General features: G+C 35.4%; 1 protein-coding gene across 3 annotated transcripts in view; it reads right to left on the bottom strand.

Annotated features, from left to right (window-relative positions):
- Positions 1-17,377, bottom strand: part of LOC145668979 (parathyroid hormone 2 receptor-like) — a 121,355-nt gene extending 103,978 nt beyond the window's left edge. For all 3 annotated transcript variants that reach the window (XM_081737286.1, XM_081737287.1, XM_081737285.1), the window contains exons 1-2: positions 17,268-17,377; positions 2,344-2,456 (exon numbers count right to left, since the gene is read on the bottom strand). In XM_081737286.1, the coding sequence (XP_081593412.1) occupies positions 2,344-2,456; positions 17,268-17,316 (162 nt within the window). In that variant the 5' untranslated portion in view covers positions 17,317-17,377. The remainder of the gene's footprint in view (positions 1-2,343; positions 2,457-17,267) is intronic.
- Positions 17,378-20,003: the final 2,626 nt, after the last annotated feature.

The following is a 20,003-nucleotide window of genomic DNA, read 5'->3' on the forward strand; positions in this document are numbered from 1 at the left end:
TTTTTGTATCGGTATTATCTTATTAGCATTGTATGTCAAGGATGGATACCAGAAATTATAAAAGAGAATACGTTATTATTGATATGCTTAGTGACACCTCAGGATTTGTAACCATGAATAGGACTAGCCAAGTAGATTTAGATCAGCATTCGAGCTTTGGTTATGCTAATATGTCATTGACACCTCCGACATAACGAAGCTTTTATATTCGTCATATGCCTTCGCGTGTTCAGAATAATGAGGGAATGTCTGGAATAAATTATTCGACTTTTGGATTTAGTAGGCAAGCGAATCCCAGTTTAAGAAATGATGGACGGGATTGTCGGCAGGTGACTTTTAACGAAAGTCTGAATGCACCACATTTAGGAAATCATATAGGGTGTCCAGAAAGTTATATCGAAAGTCGGAATCCTGAATATAGTAATAGGTATTTGAATTTGGGTTAATACTATCAGAGAGTTCCTAGGATCAGGAATTCTACCACTAGGGTAGTGAATACTAGGAATGAGCAACAACCTTATGTCAACTATGCTAATGTGAATTACCCAGAATGTTATTGTCGTGATTCAGGAAGTGCATTAGTAAATTTTGTTTCTCAGGTAGAGAATAAGCTCATGATTAAACATACCTTCAGTAAAACCTCTGAATATTTAGAAAATAAATTTAGAAATTTTAAGAAATTAGATGGAAATGATAGTATTCAGATGTTTGAGGTTATGGTTAGCATCGAAGAAATTTTATTAGATACTAGATATTCTTTAGGAATGATACTGACAGCATTGATTTCACGATGTGAAGGTACAGTCTTGAAAAAACTTTTGTTTGCCCTACATGATAATATTCGTTGGGAAGAGTTAGGATATTCTCTGTTGACAAAGTTTGTGACGCCAGTGTGTATTCATACATTAATGTCTGAACGTGTTTATAGAAGGCAGAAATTGAGTGAATTAAGTAATAATTATGTTCGATGAGTCATGGTTGCTATGAATGTGTTAGGAATGAGGGCGCCTGAGATTGAATTAGTAAATATAATCCTGAGCGGAATGAATCCGAATCAGACACATAGAATGTTAAATGCGTATATTCCTGGAGATTGAAGAGAACTTTTAGAAATAGCTGATCAGTTCGTCCTGACTAATAAGAATCAAATAGATTATAATAAACAATTGGGTTATAACAAAAACAAATCAAATGTAGTTCTTTCTAGTAGTAATACTAGGACCAGTCGGTTATATGGTAATGGGAAAAATAATTCTATGGGACACCCTAATAAAGCCCACCATTAATATGCACCCACATAAATTTTGGAAAGTCGGCGCTGTTGCTCGAGTTCCATTCACATCAGTCTGCCTAGCAGTGCAACGACACTTCTGAACAAAGTTTAACAAAACTCCACTAACGTCAAGTCCATTTGGTGATGGTATGCACAGTTTACAGCTACAGGATGCCTCTGTAAGGGAAAATAAACTGAAACGGTAGAGCGCGTGCCATCGAGTTTTGCACAAAACCCACAGAAGTCGACAAACAGATCAACCAGAGAGGTGAGCATTCCACAGTCTACCATTTGAAAGATCTTATCCAAACGATTCAAGCAGAAGTCTTACCGCTTGCAACTGCTACAAGCCCTGACACCTAATGGCGAAGTCAGACGCTTTAAATATTCCGCACAGTTGCAACAGCTTACGAAAGATGTGTTTTGAGAGAAACTTATCTTCAGTGATGAAGAAACATATTTTGTGAATGTCACTAAAAAAATTTATTTGAGTTTTTCAACACATCTGCAAAGTTTTGTGATATTTCCAATAATAAATCCACAGCGAATTTATAAAATTAGGTCAATCATTTTTGATAACCTTGTACCATAAAAATCTTGACTGCTAGGAACCGCTAAGGATTGTGGTTGATGATGCTTCACGTTTTTCCAAGTATAAAGTTCAGTGTTCGAGATGGAGATTGGTTAAAATAAAATAATAATCAGACAGTGTATTGTCAGAGTTCTTTCATGGAGCCAGCAGTATAGTAAGAATGCAATCCTCGCAATGGTTTAAAATTTTGACCGGCCGATACTAGAGAGCAAATACATGAAATACATGAGCCCTGTACAACCATTCTACAAGACAGAAAAATAGATTTAAAATACAGGACAATTCTCTATATACAGAACGTCAAGATGCATAGGAAAATTTTCTTTTTCGACATACGTCACAGCGTAGGTACGGTCAAAATTTAAAAATCCAAATCTACATTTTGCTTGGTCATTTTTTTCACACAGTTTTAATGATATGAAAGTAGTAAACAATAATAATACGTGAATACAAGTAGAAAGGTAGTATAAATACATACCTGATGATTCAAACCTGCTACAAAGGAGGGGCACGGTAACACTTGTAACGTGTCTGGATATGTTTTTGGCCAGCAAAGTAGACCATCCCATACGGTAGGGCAATGAGGCTCTTCTGAAATGAATAAAACAATAATTCAGTACAGAAAGAAATGAACAGTAACTCTTTCTTTATTATTCACAACAGATTTAAAATTTTACTACCTTATTTTGCTAAAATTTTACTACCTTATTTTAGTGTCTAAGGTGTGCTCTTGCTCCCGTATACAGGGTGTATTAAAAGACCGGGAACATAGACCAACTCCGTAATGAGTTATGCAATATTGTTGGTAATCGCATTCGAGGTGTCCTAGATTTCATCGCAAAACAACTTACACGTTCATTTCATGTACTGTTCGAATAGCCTACTGAACTGCAAGATTGCCTTTTCATGTAACATAGGCGCCTTACCGTACGGAGCCAAAAAGTCTAGTGCAATTTAAAAAAATAATTCATCATTTTAGATTGAAAACTGCCTATTTCCAACCACCTTTCTTCTTTATTTTTGTATCTTTCCTCATAAGGAAGTTGCCCTTGAGCCGCGAATTTTTTATACACCGGTTGTAATGTATCCCCAAGTTTTTCTTCCTGTTGCCTCTACAAACTTCCTAAATATTTTCTTCCTGTTGCCTCTACAAACTTCCTGAACATTTTCTTCCTGTCGCCTCTACAAACTTCCTGAACATTTTCTTCCTGTTTTCTCCACAAACTTCCTGAACATTTTCTTCTTGTTGACTCTACAAACTTCCTGAACATTTTCCTCCTGTTGGCTCCACAAACTTCCTGAACATTTTCTTCCTATTGCCTCTATAAACTTCCTGAATATTTTCTTCCTGTTGGCTCCACAATCTTCCTGAACATTTTCTTCCTGTTTTCTCCACAAACTTCCTGAATATTTTCTTCCTGTTGGCTCCATAAACTTCCAGAACATTTTCTTCTTGTTGCCTCTATAAACTTCCTGAACATTTTCTTCCTGTTGGCTCCACAAACTTCCTGAACATTTTCTTCCTGTTGGCTCCACAAACTTCCTGAACATTTTTTTCCTGTTGCCTCTATAAACTTCCTGAACATTTTCTTCCTGTTTTTTCCACAAACATCCTGAACATTTTCTTCCTGTTGGCTCTATAAACTTCCTGAAGATTTTCCTCGTGTTGCCTCTACAAAATGTGGTAAGGTAAAAAGTACTTCAGAAGAAGGAACGTTATTGATTGTGCGGACATTCGCGTTTGTAACCGTAATCGTGCGTATCTGATCTCGTTTCGCGATGAAAGTATTATATGGGCGAAGACAAAATAATATTGAAGGTGCAAGTGATATGGTATATTAAAACATCTATGAAATAATATAAATTATGTTGTAAAAATTCACGTAAGTATAAAAGGAACAATAAAAGAAATGTCTCCATGACAGCCCGGGAAATATATGCACTAAACAAAAAATAGTGTTGTTTAAATACAAAATTTCTCTTCTCTTCATGATTAATTAGTTGTAAGTTATATGTATATCAACGTTGTAGTGTTTGTGCTTTATTGTTAGTGTCTGAACGAAAAATCAAACTGATATTTCATACAGTTACTCTCATGATCATTCCTTGCATGTTCGCTCTATTGAGGAAACTGTTCACGAAATGATTTGTGGTCTTGGTTTGAATCGCGATATGGTAATACCAAATAAATTTCTGAATACTGCATGAGACGTAATCTGGAATCGAACGCGGGTACTATGATTACTGATCATTAGGAACTGAAACCTAATCACCGATTCCGAACCAACAATTCCATATGTGAAACTAATAATACCGATTATTATGCAAATCTGGTTGCTCGGACATGGAATCGAACCCCACCTGCCAAGAAAGCCCATTGGGAGGGGGTCAAGGTGGGGCGCTTGCCCCCTTGAAGAAATTGTACTTCAGAATATCGAAAACTCAATTGAATTTTTAGAATAGTTACTTCAAAATTTGAAACTATATTTGAAATGTCGCTTATAGTTGCCCCGCCCCCCTTGGAAACCACAACATGGGCACCCTTGCCACCCGCTACAAAAAGGTCTTTCCGAATAGGGGCATACATTGCAAAATCTATCCTGTTACAAAAATATCGTCCGAGCATGAGACAGAACCCAGGAAGTAACATGAAATCCAACCTTTCACGTTACAATGTCTGTAGGATTTTTCAAAGAGGATGGACGTGAAGGAAATGATCAACATAGAAAGAGTATAGCGAATCCAAACACATACACTTTGATGCAGATGTGTGCATAACACTTTATACAATACAGTTATTTACGCACATTGCATAACTTTCATTAACTATAATAAATAACAGTAGCGTAACTAGAATTTTTCTCAGGAGGGGCCAATGAAGGGCCCAAGAAAATTTTGAGGGGCCATCTCCAATGAATGATTTCTTCATATATATATATATATATATATATATTAGGGTGGTCCTTAATTACATGGCGAAATTTTTTTTTCCGAATTTCTTTGCTCCGAACCCCTAAATTGGTTCCATGTCGGACCCAATTTATCAATGAAAAAATGGGCTCAATCAAAGAATATTTAACCGACCCCCAAGCGACCTAAAGTTTGAATGCATATCCAATATGTTAATATATAGGAAAAGTCTGGAATAAACCCTTCTTACTTTAAAGCTGCTTTAATCCACATCTGACCCTGAGAAATAGCATGATGGCGGCCATTTTGAAGTCCGCAATTTTGTATTCGGACCCAAATTTTAAATGGAAATGATGTTTTGTGACATCCCTTTTGGGTAACCTTTTATTATAAAAACATATCTTCCTATATTTTCAACTTATCTCTGGTCATTTAATTCTTTTTAGCTTTGAAATAATAGTTTATTATCTTTCAATATTGTTTTTTTTCTTTATAGGTTACAGAAATATTAATAAATTATTACATACATGTAACAAGGAAATAATTATATATGTTGTTATATAATTACATCCCGTTGAAATACACACCAGCCTATATTGAAATTATTTATATGAAATGAAATTACATAAATAATATAATGAATGTTTAAAACGATAAAAGAAAGCTGTAGGCTGTGGATAACTAGCCAAATTTCACTGCATCATTAAGCCAATTTTTGTAGCATCTGGATACTTTTTTCTGTGTTCACTGACTACCTGCAATATGTATTGTTTCTCTTTTTCGTTCTTTGTTAAAATGATCCCGTATTCTTGTACCAGTTTCACACCTCTCTCTGCAACATCATTCACCACCACAATGTTTTTCAATATATTCAACCCACGTTGAAAGTTCACATCTTTCCAAGTAGATGGGCATGTTTGCAAAAAATGTGTATTTATCGAAAATCTTGAGAAACGTCTTCGAATCTGCAGAAACAAAGTCTGAGAATTCTTTTTCTCTGAAGCTGTTGACTTCTGTACTATTTATAGAGTATCGTTTATTTGGTTTTGTGCATCACATTCTTCTGTACTCCCTTTTATATTAAGAACCATTTTTCCTTTCACATGTTGTGGCACTTCATCATTAAAGAATGCAAATGCCGCAGTTTCTGGTTTAAAATTTTGTGCCCAAATCCAAGATGGTGGACGTAAAGATATGCCTCATCTCGTTCACTACTCAGTATCAGGTATGGATCTACTTCTACAACCTCTATCCAAGATATGGTTCCTTTCCCTCAGCCATTTTTAAGTTACAAGAGTTTATTACAAACTTTTGCCATATACTATACATTGTAAATGCATTCAGATGTTTAGGTCGCTTGGGGGTCGGTTAAATATTCTTCAATTGAGCCCATTTTTTTCACAGATTAATTTGGTCCGACATGGAACCAATTTAGGGGTTGGGAGGAAAGAAGTTCGGAAATCGAAAATTAAGGACCACCCTAATATATATATATTTATAAGTGAATAATATATATAATGTGTGTGTGTTTTCAAGGTGAATGTTTTCATCTTTGTTGTTCATGATTTTACTCTTTTACGGTGAAAATGTATGAATTTACTACTTCAAACAACTAGAACACATTAATACAATTGATTTCCAATATAAGTAAGTAGTAATTTAATCGCTGCACTTAAAATATGTGTGGCTGGTAGATTTAAGTGGAAGCAGAGAAATACACTTTTACAGGTAAAGAAAATAACTTAGAGGTTCATGCCTCTACTTAAAAGAGGATCTTTCTATTCTTGAGGGCAGCACCAAACTTATCAACAACTTCTTCAAGATCTAACGATTTAGCAATTTTCTTCAATATAAAGTAATCCTAAGTTTTTCATCCTATCATCAGTCATTGAATTGCCTATATATCTTTAATTTATTCAAACATGAGAATGGCCTTTCACATGTAGCATTAGAAACTGATATAGTCGCAGAGATCTAGTTGGTTTCTAGGAATGTGTTTTTGTAGACACAAAAGAGATCAACGAAATTCACCAAGGAATCAACTTTGGTTTTCTCTCGTCTTCATACAGCTTAATTGTGTTTGGGAGGATTTTAAGTTTTCATTTAAATATTTCCAGATCACTTTCATAATACTGGGCCATATGCTCCACAATGTTGTAATTTAGAAAGTTTTAACCTTTTCGATGTAGAGTGGTGATTGATCTAATGATTTTGCTACATGATCCAAAGCGTTTTTCCGTCTCAGTGATTGCTTTATCAATAGTACGCAGAAAAATGTCTCTTAATATATTATCTTTAGAAAATTCGTTTTCTGCATCCAATGAAGGAAGAGATTAATCCAAAATGAATTTGTAATATTTCGATGGGGAATATATAAATCGTTTCCACGAGGAACCCCTATAGCCTATCTGTTTCCGGCTCTGGAATTTCAGGACCATTTTGTATGTATATCCACAAATATTCTTGATAAATTTGTTCGAATGTTGTTCGTTGAGAGTCATATTCTCCAGACCACATTTTCGACAGCGTTTGAATTAGTAAATCTACAAGAATCAAACCTTCCGACATGTCTGCATCTACTTAAAATAAGGCAAAGCTCAAAGTTACAGCATGGCAGCAGTAATATTAAATTTTACCCGAAAACATTCCATCTCGTATAGATGACATTTATTTCCCGGATGGAATGATGGAAGTAAATAAATATCACAAGTTCCAGATTTGGTTTAATACCGCATAATAATATAAATATTTTTTCTAGTTGTTTGGTAGATAAACTGTATTAATAATAATAATAATAATAATAATAATAATAATAATAATAATAATAATAATAATAATAATAAAGTAAAATGTGATGTACGAGGACAAAAGTGCTTACGAGACAAACGTCGCATAGAAACAGGAACTCAACTCAGTGATTTGCCGTTCCACCGCACTTTAAATTATAAGCCTTGCTCTTGAAGCTTAAGTTTCACTCTAAAGTAAATTGCCAATAATTATCATGTATTCTTAATATTTCAGGAAAATGTCAAAATTTCACGCTCTAAAAATGGTAGCCTAATCAGTGACGAAACTAGACATTTGGTGCCCAGGGCAAATTTTGCAATTAGTACCCCTTTCATCTACATCCACACCAATAAACATACATATTAGTTTGCTGGCGCCCGGGCAACTGCCCCGGTTCCAGGATCTTGTTTTGATCTGGCCGTAGTTCAATTACTTTTGGTTACTTTTACCCTTGAGCTCTAAAACTGAGTAATGAATGTGCCCTTACGTTATTAAAATGATGAAGTGAGCACTCTTTGAAGCAAAAAGAGGAAATATGTTTTTCTTTCGCTAATATCAAACAGTGTTAGAACAGACATTTAAATCGGGACTCCTTACAGCAAAAGAAGTATACGTGGTCCTTTTTTTTTTTCGTTTGTTTACCTTCACTACTTTTTAGAATTTGACGTGAATTCAAATACACAAACACTTCACACCCACACCGAATGTTAAAAGCTCAGCGGTAGAACATCAGCTTAAGATTCGGAAGATGGTGTGATTGATCCCTCGTGGATAAACATTTCAACTGAGGAGATTACCAAGATTCTTCCTCGATGGCTATTGACTAATTTCCCTTATTTCTATCCTCTGAGTCTCAGATGTTTCATAGCCTTAAAATAAATTCAAATGTAGTTGAAATAACGCTACTATCCTGTAATCGATGCTTAATTAATATTGTAAGTTTTGAGATTAGATTTGAAGGAGGGGCATTAATTAGTATATCCTGTTGAAAATCCATGTCACCACTGATTTACTGTTCTGCATAATTCCTACAATGTAATTTTCTCAGAAATGCTTAATGCTTAATTTTCTCAGAAATGCACATTTTGACGCTAAATTAATATAAATCTGTGATAAAAATTGGTATTCACTGACTGAACTTACTGAATAGAATATCTGTGGACCAGTTCCGCAAACTCCTAAGACCTATATATCTCTGATTACTAATCATCAGATAACAGAATGAAACCTGGTCATGGGAGTAACTACCACTTTTACACAAAGTAGCAAAACTGCCGCGACCAAGTTGTATCATCTCGATATCTTACCAGATGATTAGTAATCAGGAGATTATAGCGCCGACTCTGTGATAAATTTCGGAATTTCTCTAGTAGTAGCAGTTTTGGGATTAAGCTACAGTTAAAATAGTTTAAAAGAAAATACTTCTGAAAGATTTATTTATAAAGAATCACCGATTTTTGTTAGCCTCATTTCCCCAGGCTTTAGTAGGTCCACCAAACGCTGACTCCGTTTTCCTTGAAGATCGCTAGTATCGCTTATTAACATCGCAGCAGAAGGTTTCTACTTAGTTGCCACGGCCAAGAGCGTTAGGAAATTAGACGTACTAGAGACAAGAGCAGAAGGTAGACGAGGAGAACCAGTACCAGTAGCAAATAGTAGGTGTTGATAGTATTCAGTATCTTAATTTTCTCGAACTATTGGGGTACGAACAGCAGAGAGAATGACAGAAATAATAAAAACTTCTGCTCTCTTCTTTTACTGTATATTAAACAAGACCTCTCGATATTATCTGATAATAATAATAATAATAATAATAATAATAATAATAATAATAATAATAATAATAATAATAATAATAATAATAATAATAATAATAATAATACCAAATTATTTAATGGATGCTATGCATTTGTTCTATGTCGCCATAAACGATGGAAATTAATTACTTAGTGTACGAAGACTTCTTTCGTCCAACACGAGTGTAAAGTTTTACTACTGCTATTTGTAAGTAAGCATCTCTTATTTTAGTATGACTTTCAACATTGAAGCAAATCAGAATGCAGACTGATTTTTTTCTTTCTTTTTTGTTCTTTGTCGAAAACAAAGAAGACAACCAGATATGGGACAGAGGTTAAAAGGAACGTTTAGATGCTGAGGTCAATGCATGCACCTTACACATTTAGATAAATTAGATCTTGCTGTACTACAAACAAAAAGGAGCCTACAAAGGCGCAAATCTGTCTTCAACATTGGGGGGGACGGGTAAGACGTTCCCATATATATATATATATATATATATATATATATATATATATATATATATATATATATATATATAAGCGATGTTCAAAATATTTATGAAGTTGAAAAACAATGCTGTGAAGGATCAGGGGAGCAGAATTGTCTTCAGTGACGTATTTAGGAGACTATCGGGCTCATTCTCCCCTCGAAATAATTTGTTAGTTTTACGCATTCCACGTACAACAATAATCCTTCTTACCATTTCTAAGAATGTCATTGACTTTCCATTTTCTTATGCTTTTTGTTCAGAAATAATACTGTATTTGTCAAATTTCATTCCATGTAAGAACTGCGTCCTTAATTGTTCTTTCTGTCATCCTTTCTATTTTTCTGTTTCTTTTTCTTGACGTTACTACTTTCATTTCTCCTATCATACTTTATCGACCGTTGTCAGTTGTGATTCAAGTTGGCCGTCATCAGTAACACCAAAACTAAGAGGAGCTGATAAGCGAAACTAGTGCGCGGATTTCCACACCAACATGCGCGGATATCAACATGACAGGACTTTAGTTATTATAACAAAGAAACAATTATATCGTTTAGTTATTTTTAAAAGAAGGAAATGTTTGAATTAAAGAAAATCAAAACGGGGGAATAATTAGCCCGGGAAATTAGGACGGCCAAGAGGATGCTTTCTTTTTCTTGTATGAATAGAATAAAGGGTTAGATTCACTTCTAAATTTTTGTATCATATCACATAGGATTTATCGATCTGTAATTCTTGCCATTATAACTTCAATTTATGCATAAATTAAAATATATTTAATTCTCAAACTCAGGTGGGCAATTGCCCACTTCCTTCCATGTGTTGGGCATAGAAAGAAAATCCTAAATACGCCATTGGTTGTCTTCAACATTGGAAGGTGGGCAGATTTGAGGCTTATTCTAGATAAGGGAGATGAAACTCATATTACGGTAGATGAATCTGATCAACTGTTGCAGAGTATATTAGGTGATGTAGATGAAGTAGTAGTACATATCAGTATTACAAATCACTGCCGTGAAAACATTCTGAAATCTGAATACATGCATATTTATAATTGGTATGTTTCTAATTAGGCATCCACAAAGATCCACGTTAAAATTGTTTTATAGTAATATAATAATATAAATGACGACTTCCCCAAAACTATGAAGAAAGAATATCAATTATGTATGACGCAACAATACTCTTTGAGCAAAATTATTATAATCGTAATAACATTACAGGAATCGTTTCAGAAATCTGACGCATAACATACTTTTTACTTAACAGATGTAACCTTAAGATTATAGAGAAAAATATTCCAGCAATTGAATTCTTTTCTTTGCTTACGAAACATCCTCTCTCAAAAGAAAAAATGGGACACGCGGAAATACGTAGGAACAAACCATGGTTCGAACTAGCAGAGAAGAGAAAACAGGCAAAATTACGTTGGCTACAAAATCCGAATGAAATAACTACACAAAATTTCGTAGACATCAGACGAGGAACTTCCAAAACTTTTAGAACGAAGAAACGCGATATTTTGAAAGCTAAAATTTAGGAACTTGAAGATAATAGTAAAAATAAAAACATTCGGGACATGTATAAAGGGATCAACGAATTTAAGAAAGGCTATCAACCTCGTTCTTATATATGAAAGAAAGCTGATGGAACAGTTCTCACTGATACAGATAGCATTTTAAATAGATAGAAAGATTTCTTTGACGATTTGCTTAACACGCAACCAAAAACTAATGTGCGTGGAGAAAGGAAGATACACACCGCAGAACCATATATTCCAGAACCCAATCGAATAGAAGTAAAAATCGCTATAAAGAAATTAAAGAAACACAAATCTCGGGTGTAAACGAAATTCCAGCTGAGTTAGTTTTAGCTGGAGGCAAAAAATTGTGGAACAAGATACACAAACTCATTCTCCTTATCTACAACAAGGAAGAATTGCCACAAGAGTGGGAAGAATCAATCATTGTTCCAATCCACAAGAAAGGCGACAAAACTGACTGTAATAATTATCGAAGCATCTCTCTTCTGTTAACATCCTATAAAATCCTTTCAAACATTCTATTAGCAAGATTGACCCCATACGCAGATGAAATTTTTGGAGATTATCAGTGTGGATTTAGACGAAATCGATCAACTATCGACCAAATATTTACCATTCACCAAATACTCGAAAACAAGCGGAAATACAGTAGTCCGGCACATCAACTATTTATTGATTTTAGAAAGGCTTATAACTCGGTTAGGAGAGAAACATTGTACAACGTTCTTACAGAATTTGGAATACCGAAAAAGCTAATTAGATCAATTAAGGCATGTTTAAATGAATCCCAAAGTAAAGTCCGGGCAGGAAAATTTTTGGCCACGAGCTTTCACGTTAAGAATGGCCTGAAACAAGAAGATGCGTTGTCGCCATTATTATTCAAATTTGTCCTGGAATACGCTATAAGGAAAATCAAAGATAGCAACCAGGGCCTAGAGCTGAACGGTGTTTACCAGGTTATGCGTACGCTGATTATGTAAATTTAGTAGGGGATGATAGGAGAAAACTAGAGAGAAATGCAGAGGTCTTATTAGATGCGCTTGCATGGACATGGGTTTAGAAGTAAATGCAGAGAAAACTAAATACATGGAAATGCGTCGGGACCGTAATACGGCAAATTATGTATGTGTTAAAATATTAAATAATACTTTTGATAAAGTGGATACTTTCAAATATCTAGGATCAATATTAACAGACGAAAATCATATTCACGAAGAAATTAAATGTCGACTAAAAACAGGGAATTCGTGTTATTATTCAGTTCAAAACCTCTTGTCGTCGCGAATTCTGTCGAGGGATTTGAAGCTTAAAATGTATAAAACGATAATCATACCTGTTGTTCTGTATGGTTTAGAAGCATGGTCGCTTACTGAGTGCAGAGCATAGACTGAAAGTATTTGAGAACAAGATCCCGAGATAAATATTCGGACCAAGAGGAACGGGAATGGAGAATGGTGGAAACTTCATAACGACGAACTACGTAAATTATACGGCTTACCAAACATTGTTAAGGTCATCAAGTCTAGGAGGCTTAGGTGGGCAGGACATGTAGCCAGGATGGAAGAAAGTAGGAACGCTTTCAAAGTGTTAGGGGTAAGACCAATCGGAAAACGACTATTAAGAAGACTTAGGCGCAGATGAGAAGACAATATTAAGATGGATCTCGCAGAAATAGGAATACAAAGTAGAAACTGGATCCAGTTGGCCAAGAATAGAAGTCAGTAGAGAGCTTTTGTGAACGCAGCATTGAACCTCCGGGTTCCATAGGCTATAGAGTTAGTTAGCTTACGAAGCATGAGTAGATGCCTAGGCTGATACTACAAATAGATTAAATGCGCATTTACTGAAAAGATGGGTTCTATTGACATTGGATATTCTATATACTCTTCGTGTGCTAGGGCCTAGGGGAGAGGAGGAGATAAGATTTCATATCAGGTTACGTCACGCACAGTCGCACGCCTTCATTTTCATTAAAAATGGAAAAGCCAAGAGAAACAAATTTCATCTCACTTTCCTATGTGGCAGTCGGACACAACTCATCACAGTTATCTGCAAAAAGCACTTTTCAAGCACTATTGGGAGAGCCTCCAGTTCCAATGTTGGGGGGACATGTCTCCCCTTTTCCCCGGAATTCGTGCCCGTACCTACAGCTGAGACAACTTTCCAGCATGAGGAGAGGGGCATATCTTCCTCTGGCATTTATTACAATTTGTGCCCAAATAGCGGAAGTGGAATTAATACATATTGATGAGACTACTAAACTCACTACAGCACGAAGTTCAGTTTGAAATACTACAGAATACGATTCTTTTTTAAAAAAAATGGAGAAGCCAAGAGAAATCAATTTCATGTTACATTCCTTTCGGGCAGTCGGACACAAATCATGACACTTATCCGAAAAAGCACTTTTTAAATCAGATTATTGGGGGGAAAGTCCCCCCCATGTCCAAGATTGGGGGGGACATGTCCCCCTCGTCCCCCCGGGATTTGCGCCAGTGGAGCCTGAAGATTTTTGCTCGGAACGCAGACTATTGCAACATACGATATTGTGCAGTTGGTAACTTTGTTGTCGAGATATGTTTCGGTAGAAGTTTAACTTGCGGCCACTATTAACTCACCGTTTGTCGACCTATAGCAGTATCACTCTGTGTGGAGTGGCCAAGATTTTGAGCAAGGGGACCTGGCCCCCCAGGCCCACCCTTGGCTCCGCCACTGATAAATAAGGATCTATATTACAGCGTTAAATATTTAATAGTGTGTGAGATTGTGAGTAAGCAAATCTAATATGTTTTGACATATATTTCGAAGAACTGGGACCCATATGAAAACCAATTGCCTTCTCTTACCACTTTGCGGGCCGACATTCTTAACATATTCAATAACTTTTAGCTTAAAGTTTTCTGTAGACAAAAATCGTTTCGACAATTTTTCTCTTTTCAGAAATATTTGTCAAGTATCAGCTATTTGTAATTCCCTCTAAAATTACGCACTGTTCACACAGTGTTATTTAACTAAATCAGCGCCATCTATAATAATTACAGTCCTTAATTTCTGGTTAGGAACACGTCGTTATTCGTTTCTTTATACTTTAACCGACAAAAATTGCTTTAGTTGCAATTGTAAGTTCAACAAATTCGTTTGTATGATATTGTATGATGTTACTAGTAATTTACCGGTATATGGCAGTCGTTATTATTTTAGGAATAAAACTTCTAAAGTGTGAACACATAACATTGGGATTTAGCAATACTTATGAACTACCTCCATCCGGAAAGTTTGGTGAATGACGTCATACTGCTCACGATCGTAAGAGTGCGCCACCATGGCATCCCGAGCCGGAAAGGTCAAGACATGTCTGAACACGTTCCGATCGGTAGTGCTGTGAGTGTGCTTATGGTGTGTAAAAACCACATTTTAGAGTGAAAGTGAAGTGTGGAATAATTTTAGGCGTGTCAATTCGTTTTAACCATAACGTTAGATCCCATGTTGGTTAACGCTTCGTAAAAAGAAAAAAAGTGAATTTATCCAGCTTATCTTGAACTTCATGGTATAAGAAGGCCCGTAGCCAGCGCAAACATTTAGAGGGGCCGGTCGAAGTTTGGGGGGGGAGGCGATCCAACCACATTAAAGTTCAACGCCATATTATATTTCGCTTTTCAGCCTACCGTGAAAATTTTAGGAGGAGCCAGTAAATATCTAGGGGGGCGACCCCCTAGACCCCCTTGGATACGGGCCTGGGTATAAGTAAAACAAAGTAAAACGTTCTTCCTGTTGCTTTTATTATCATTTGCTAAGTTGTATTTATTTTTTGTTTCATTCCGAAGTTCAGATAACATATATTACGTGAATTTTATTTTTGTAATATCATGGTCCTTTAGAGACACATGTATGAGGGTTGCCCCATTTCTTTTTAAAAACGTTAACCGTTCCAGCAGATACCTTCACAATTGTAAGTGCTACTTTCAATGTGGCAAAAAAAATGCCAATCAAAGAATTTTAGTACATAAATTAGCTACAAGCACATTTGTAAGTGTCTAAATGACAAGTTTTCAGGTATTGAATTGCCACCTGTTGAGTATATTGAATATCACAACGTTTATGAGTAATGTGTTCTACGGGATTGAAAAAAACTCTCGAGAACCATAGTTTTGAAAGTCTGTTATTACTCATTGCCTGAAGTGTATGTGGTAAGTATATATGCCTTTTATTGTGAACTAAGATGTATTTCTTCATTAGGGCAATTTGTTATGTCTCCAAGATAATTATCAAATTGGTGGGAACGTCCTAAATTTTGACCATCACAATTGTGAGGGTAGCCAATAAGGGCAAACTTTTTTTTTCAGAAAGCCAAAAAATTCTTTTTTCTTTGCTTATGAGAAAGCAGATTTTGGTGTCTTTTAAAACAACAGAATCAATATTGTTTTTATTCTTTGGAGGAGTTTTTTTTTTTTAATTATGCTACTAGTATACAAATTCAGTAATTTCGTGTAAAATCTTGTTTTGGACAGTCAGACAAAAGGTAATACAAATAATGTTTCTCGTTGGTCTTAGCACTGTGTATTGAAATGTATTGTTATTTCTTCTCCGAAATAGTAGTATTCGAGATGATCTCACCTAGATGCTTTTGATTGGTATATAGTAAATATTTCGTCATTTACACGAGTATTGCAAGTTGAAATTGTAACCACCGAAATAATAACAGTTAACAATAGCGTGCTTCTTCATCTGGAGTGATCTGAAGTATTTACCACATATAACAACTCCAGATACAACTTTACAACGTGTGAGCAAATTCTAGTTGTCTATAAACAGTTTTCCACTCAAGAGCCATGCTAACAGAGGAAATTGGTACATGTGCACATTTGTATTGCAATCATATATGTTATATATCTTTGAGGCAGGGGTAAAAGTGGATCTGAAAAGGTAGGGGACGCTTGGTATCACGCCGTCTCCCGCGCCTATCTTTGTCTATTTTATTTTTTACAAAGTGAGGGGGTAGATTATTTTAGAAGTGGGGGAACGACATTCGTTCATCCTCACTTTTACTCCTGCTTTGAAGTAGAAAATAGTTCAAACATCGATTATTATGAAACAATTTTTGAATAAAGTATACTAATGTAAGCCAAAACTACAGAAATAAATTCACAACTCAAAATACTACTACAAATACACAACTCAAAAGAGTCTATCAAAGAAAAAAAAAGCAATGAAATGTATTTTCTTAGACGTTTGTGCATCTTAAGTGGCTACCCTCATAAATGTGAGGGTATGGTTTCTTACGCAAAATGTAAATTTTTGAGGATTTTTTTTCACAATTATATTAATATCACTAACAAACAATCCAGAAACAACAATAAATATTTTTTTTTGTTCCGAAAACAGATTTAGCAGTGAAAGGGTTAAATGTAATCTAGCAAAACAATTTTACAATTCGAGTATTTGATTGAAAATATATGTATCAAAAGTGTCTTTTAAAACTTCGTAGTAAATTGTATACACTAAAGAGTTTTATATATATGATATATATATATATATATATATATATATATATATATATATATATATATATATATATATATATATATATATATATATATATATATATATATATATATATATAGTGGCCCAAAAGTAGGTATGCAAGGTATGCAGACCTACGTATATAGAACATGCTTGTCCTGAAAGGATACGAGATTGAGTACTTCAATCTCTCCCCTGATGAAACTCTGCGAACGCCACTGACTACAATTTAAGATTTTAAATTTTTAAAAAAATCAACCGTGTGTGCCGCGATGACGTAGGTGTACAGTAAAGTGTGACATTAGTCAAAAAAGATTCGAAACTACTGCAATAGTGAATGAAAGACAAAACTTACCGTCGAATGACGCTGTATCATTGAGTATTCGTTCCTGGCATTCCATCATTTTCTCATACCGCTTTTGCGCTTGTATTTCCTCACTCCACACCTGCTGCTGCTGAGAAAAGGAAATCTTATTAAATTAAATAATAGATATCTAAGTATTAGGTCTATTATTACTGCTAAAATAATAGTCATCGCGAAACATAACAACAAAACAATAAATAGTAGCATGGATGAATATTATTATAGATATGTTATATATATATATATATATATATATATATATATATATATATATATATATATATATATATATATATGTTCCACTGGCGGCTTTTCAGGAAAGTCACTTCAGAAAAAAATCAAATTTCTATCATCTCAGGGGAAGGAAACAAAACCCAACCAATGTTTTAAAGAACAGTATTGTAAATTCATGTAAATTTACGTATGAAATTTCAGATATAATAAAATGTACCGACGGTACTAACGCTGTAGTAAGAAGTAGTACCAGTATCAAATTACAAAGCCACACATTCACACAAAAATAAAAGTTCTGTATACACGATCCAAGGATATGGATTCAATGTACTTTGTTACAGAAAATCCCAATTCCAAAACCCCAGAAATTCCAAAATTCCAAAACACACACACACACACACACACAGAGAGAGAGAGAGAGAGAGAGAGAGAGAGATTTAGGATTTAGATTTCTGGGCTTTCGGCATCTAAGGCCATTTAGCCCGTCACGATTTGAGGGATGACGTCCCTCGGCGAACACACTATCCGGAGAAAGGGAAGAAAGAAAGGATTGGGGAAGGAAGGAAGCGGCCTGGGACCTATAAGTTAGGTACCACCCCGCATTTGCCTGGTGTGGATGAGAAAAACCCAGGAAAACCTCATTCAAGTTGGCTGGCCCGAAAAAGCGTGTTACACTTTTTCGACCGAGTGACCCCACCGGGAATCGAACCCGGGACCGCTCGCACCGAAGGCGAGAGACAGACAGACAGACAGACACACACACACACACACAGAGAGAGAGAGAGAGAGAGAGAGAGAAATAATAGTTCTGTATACTCGATTCCAGGACGATGTATTTTGTTACAGAGAATCCAAATTCCGAAACCTCAGGAAGATTTTTTGTTATGGGCGAAAAACTTGAGGGGTTTTGGATAGAGAGAATACACGTAACACAACAATACAAAAAGAAAGTTCTATACAGTGAACCCCAGGGAATGGATTCGATGGATTCTGTTACATAGAATCCAAATTTCGAAATTCTTGGACGACTGACCGCGTCAAGTTTGTTTTATGAGCGAAAAATGTGTGCCCTCCCCTATCCAAATTCTCTCAAATTTTTCGCCCATAAAAAAATTGACAGGGTCAATTGTCCTGAGGTTTCGAAATTTGGATTTTGTGTAACAAAATACATCGAATCCATACCCTGTGATCCACTACACAGAACTTTATTTTTGTATTGTTGTGTTACGTGTATTCTCTCTATCCAAAATCTCTCAAGTTTTTCGCCCATAGCAAAAAATCTTCCTGAGGTTTCGGAATTTAGATTCTCTGTAACATAATACAACGTCCTGGAATCGGGTATACAGAACTGTTATTTCCCTCTCTGTGTGTGTCTGTCTGTCTCTCGCCTTCAGTGCGAGCGGTCCCGGGTTCGATTCCCGGTGGGGTTACTCGGTCGAAAAAGTGTAACACGCTTTTTCCGGCCAGCCATCTTGAATTGTGTTTTCCTGGGTTTTCCTCATTCACACCAGGGAAATGTCGGGGTGGTACCTAACTTATAGGTCCCAGGCCGCTTCCTTCCTTCCCCAATTCTTTCTTCCTTCCCTTTCCCCGGATTGTGTGCTAGCCGAGGGACGTCATACCTCAAATCGTGACGTGGCTAAATGGCCATAGATGCTGAAAGCTCAGAAATCTAAATCCTAAATCCCTCCTCTCTCTCTCTCTCTCTCTCTCTCTGTGTGTGTGTGTGTGTGTGTGTGTGTTATTTCTTAGTTCTTTACCCTACTTATAAATCATATTATATTAATACAATTAAGTTTCTACATTGCAATATTGCTTTTTTTTCGTTATTTATTCAAATTTCGGTTACGGGAAAAAAAATTGAGTTAAGTAAATTTCGACTTACGTTCAGAGCCCTAGAACGATCTAACTGCTGTGACGACGTGTAGGATTTAATAATAAAACACGCCGAAGGTGCCGGGTTAGAAATCCACGCAAAATAATTTAAAAGTTTTATAAAGAGCGTTACACACTAAAGAGGAGAGCAAGTGCGATAATCGACGAAAACCATTATAGAGTTCTGCCAATCATATAAATAAAATTCAATTTTTAATAATTGAGATATAATATTTTAATGATCACTTTAGTGCTTAAATTTCAAACATTACACAGTCTTTCACAATAGCACTGAAAGCAAAACATGCTTTCGAAAGATTCAATTCATATTAGAACTATTAGACAACATTCGCATTCTACCATTCCCGATTTAACTTCTGAATGTTCATTTTCTTTTTTTCAGAATTAAATAGAACAAAATATGATACATATGTACAGCTTACCAGTAGTTCATATGTCCATACCATAACTGGAACTTATAATAAAAGAATAGCAGGCGCCATAACTTTGAAATCTTCCAGAAAATACGACACAGTTGTGTTAAATAGACAATTCTTATATCCACGCATAACTTCTTAGTTTGCTATAATTTTTTTCAATATAAATCACCACTATACA

This window comes from Thermobia domestica, chromosome 13 (genome assembly GCF_964235325.1).
Source record: "Thermobia domestica chromosome 13, izTheDome1.hap1.1, whole genome shotgun sequence".
Classification (NCBI taxonomy): domain Eukaryota; kingdom Metazoa; phylum Arthropoda; class Insecta; order Zygentoma; family Lepismatidae; genus Thermobia; species Thermobia domestica.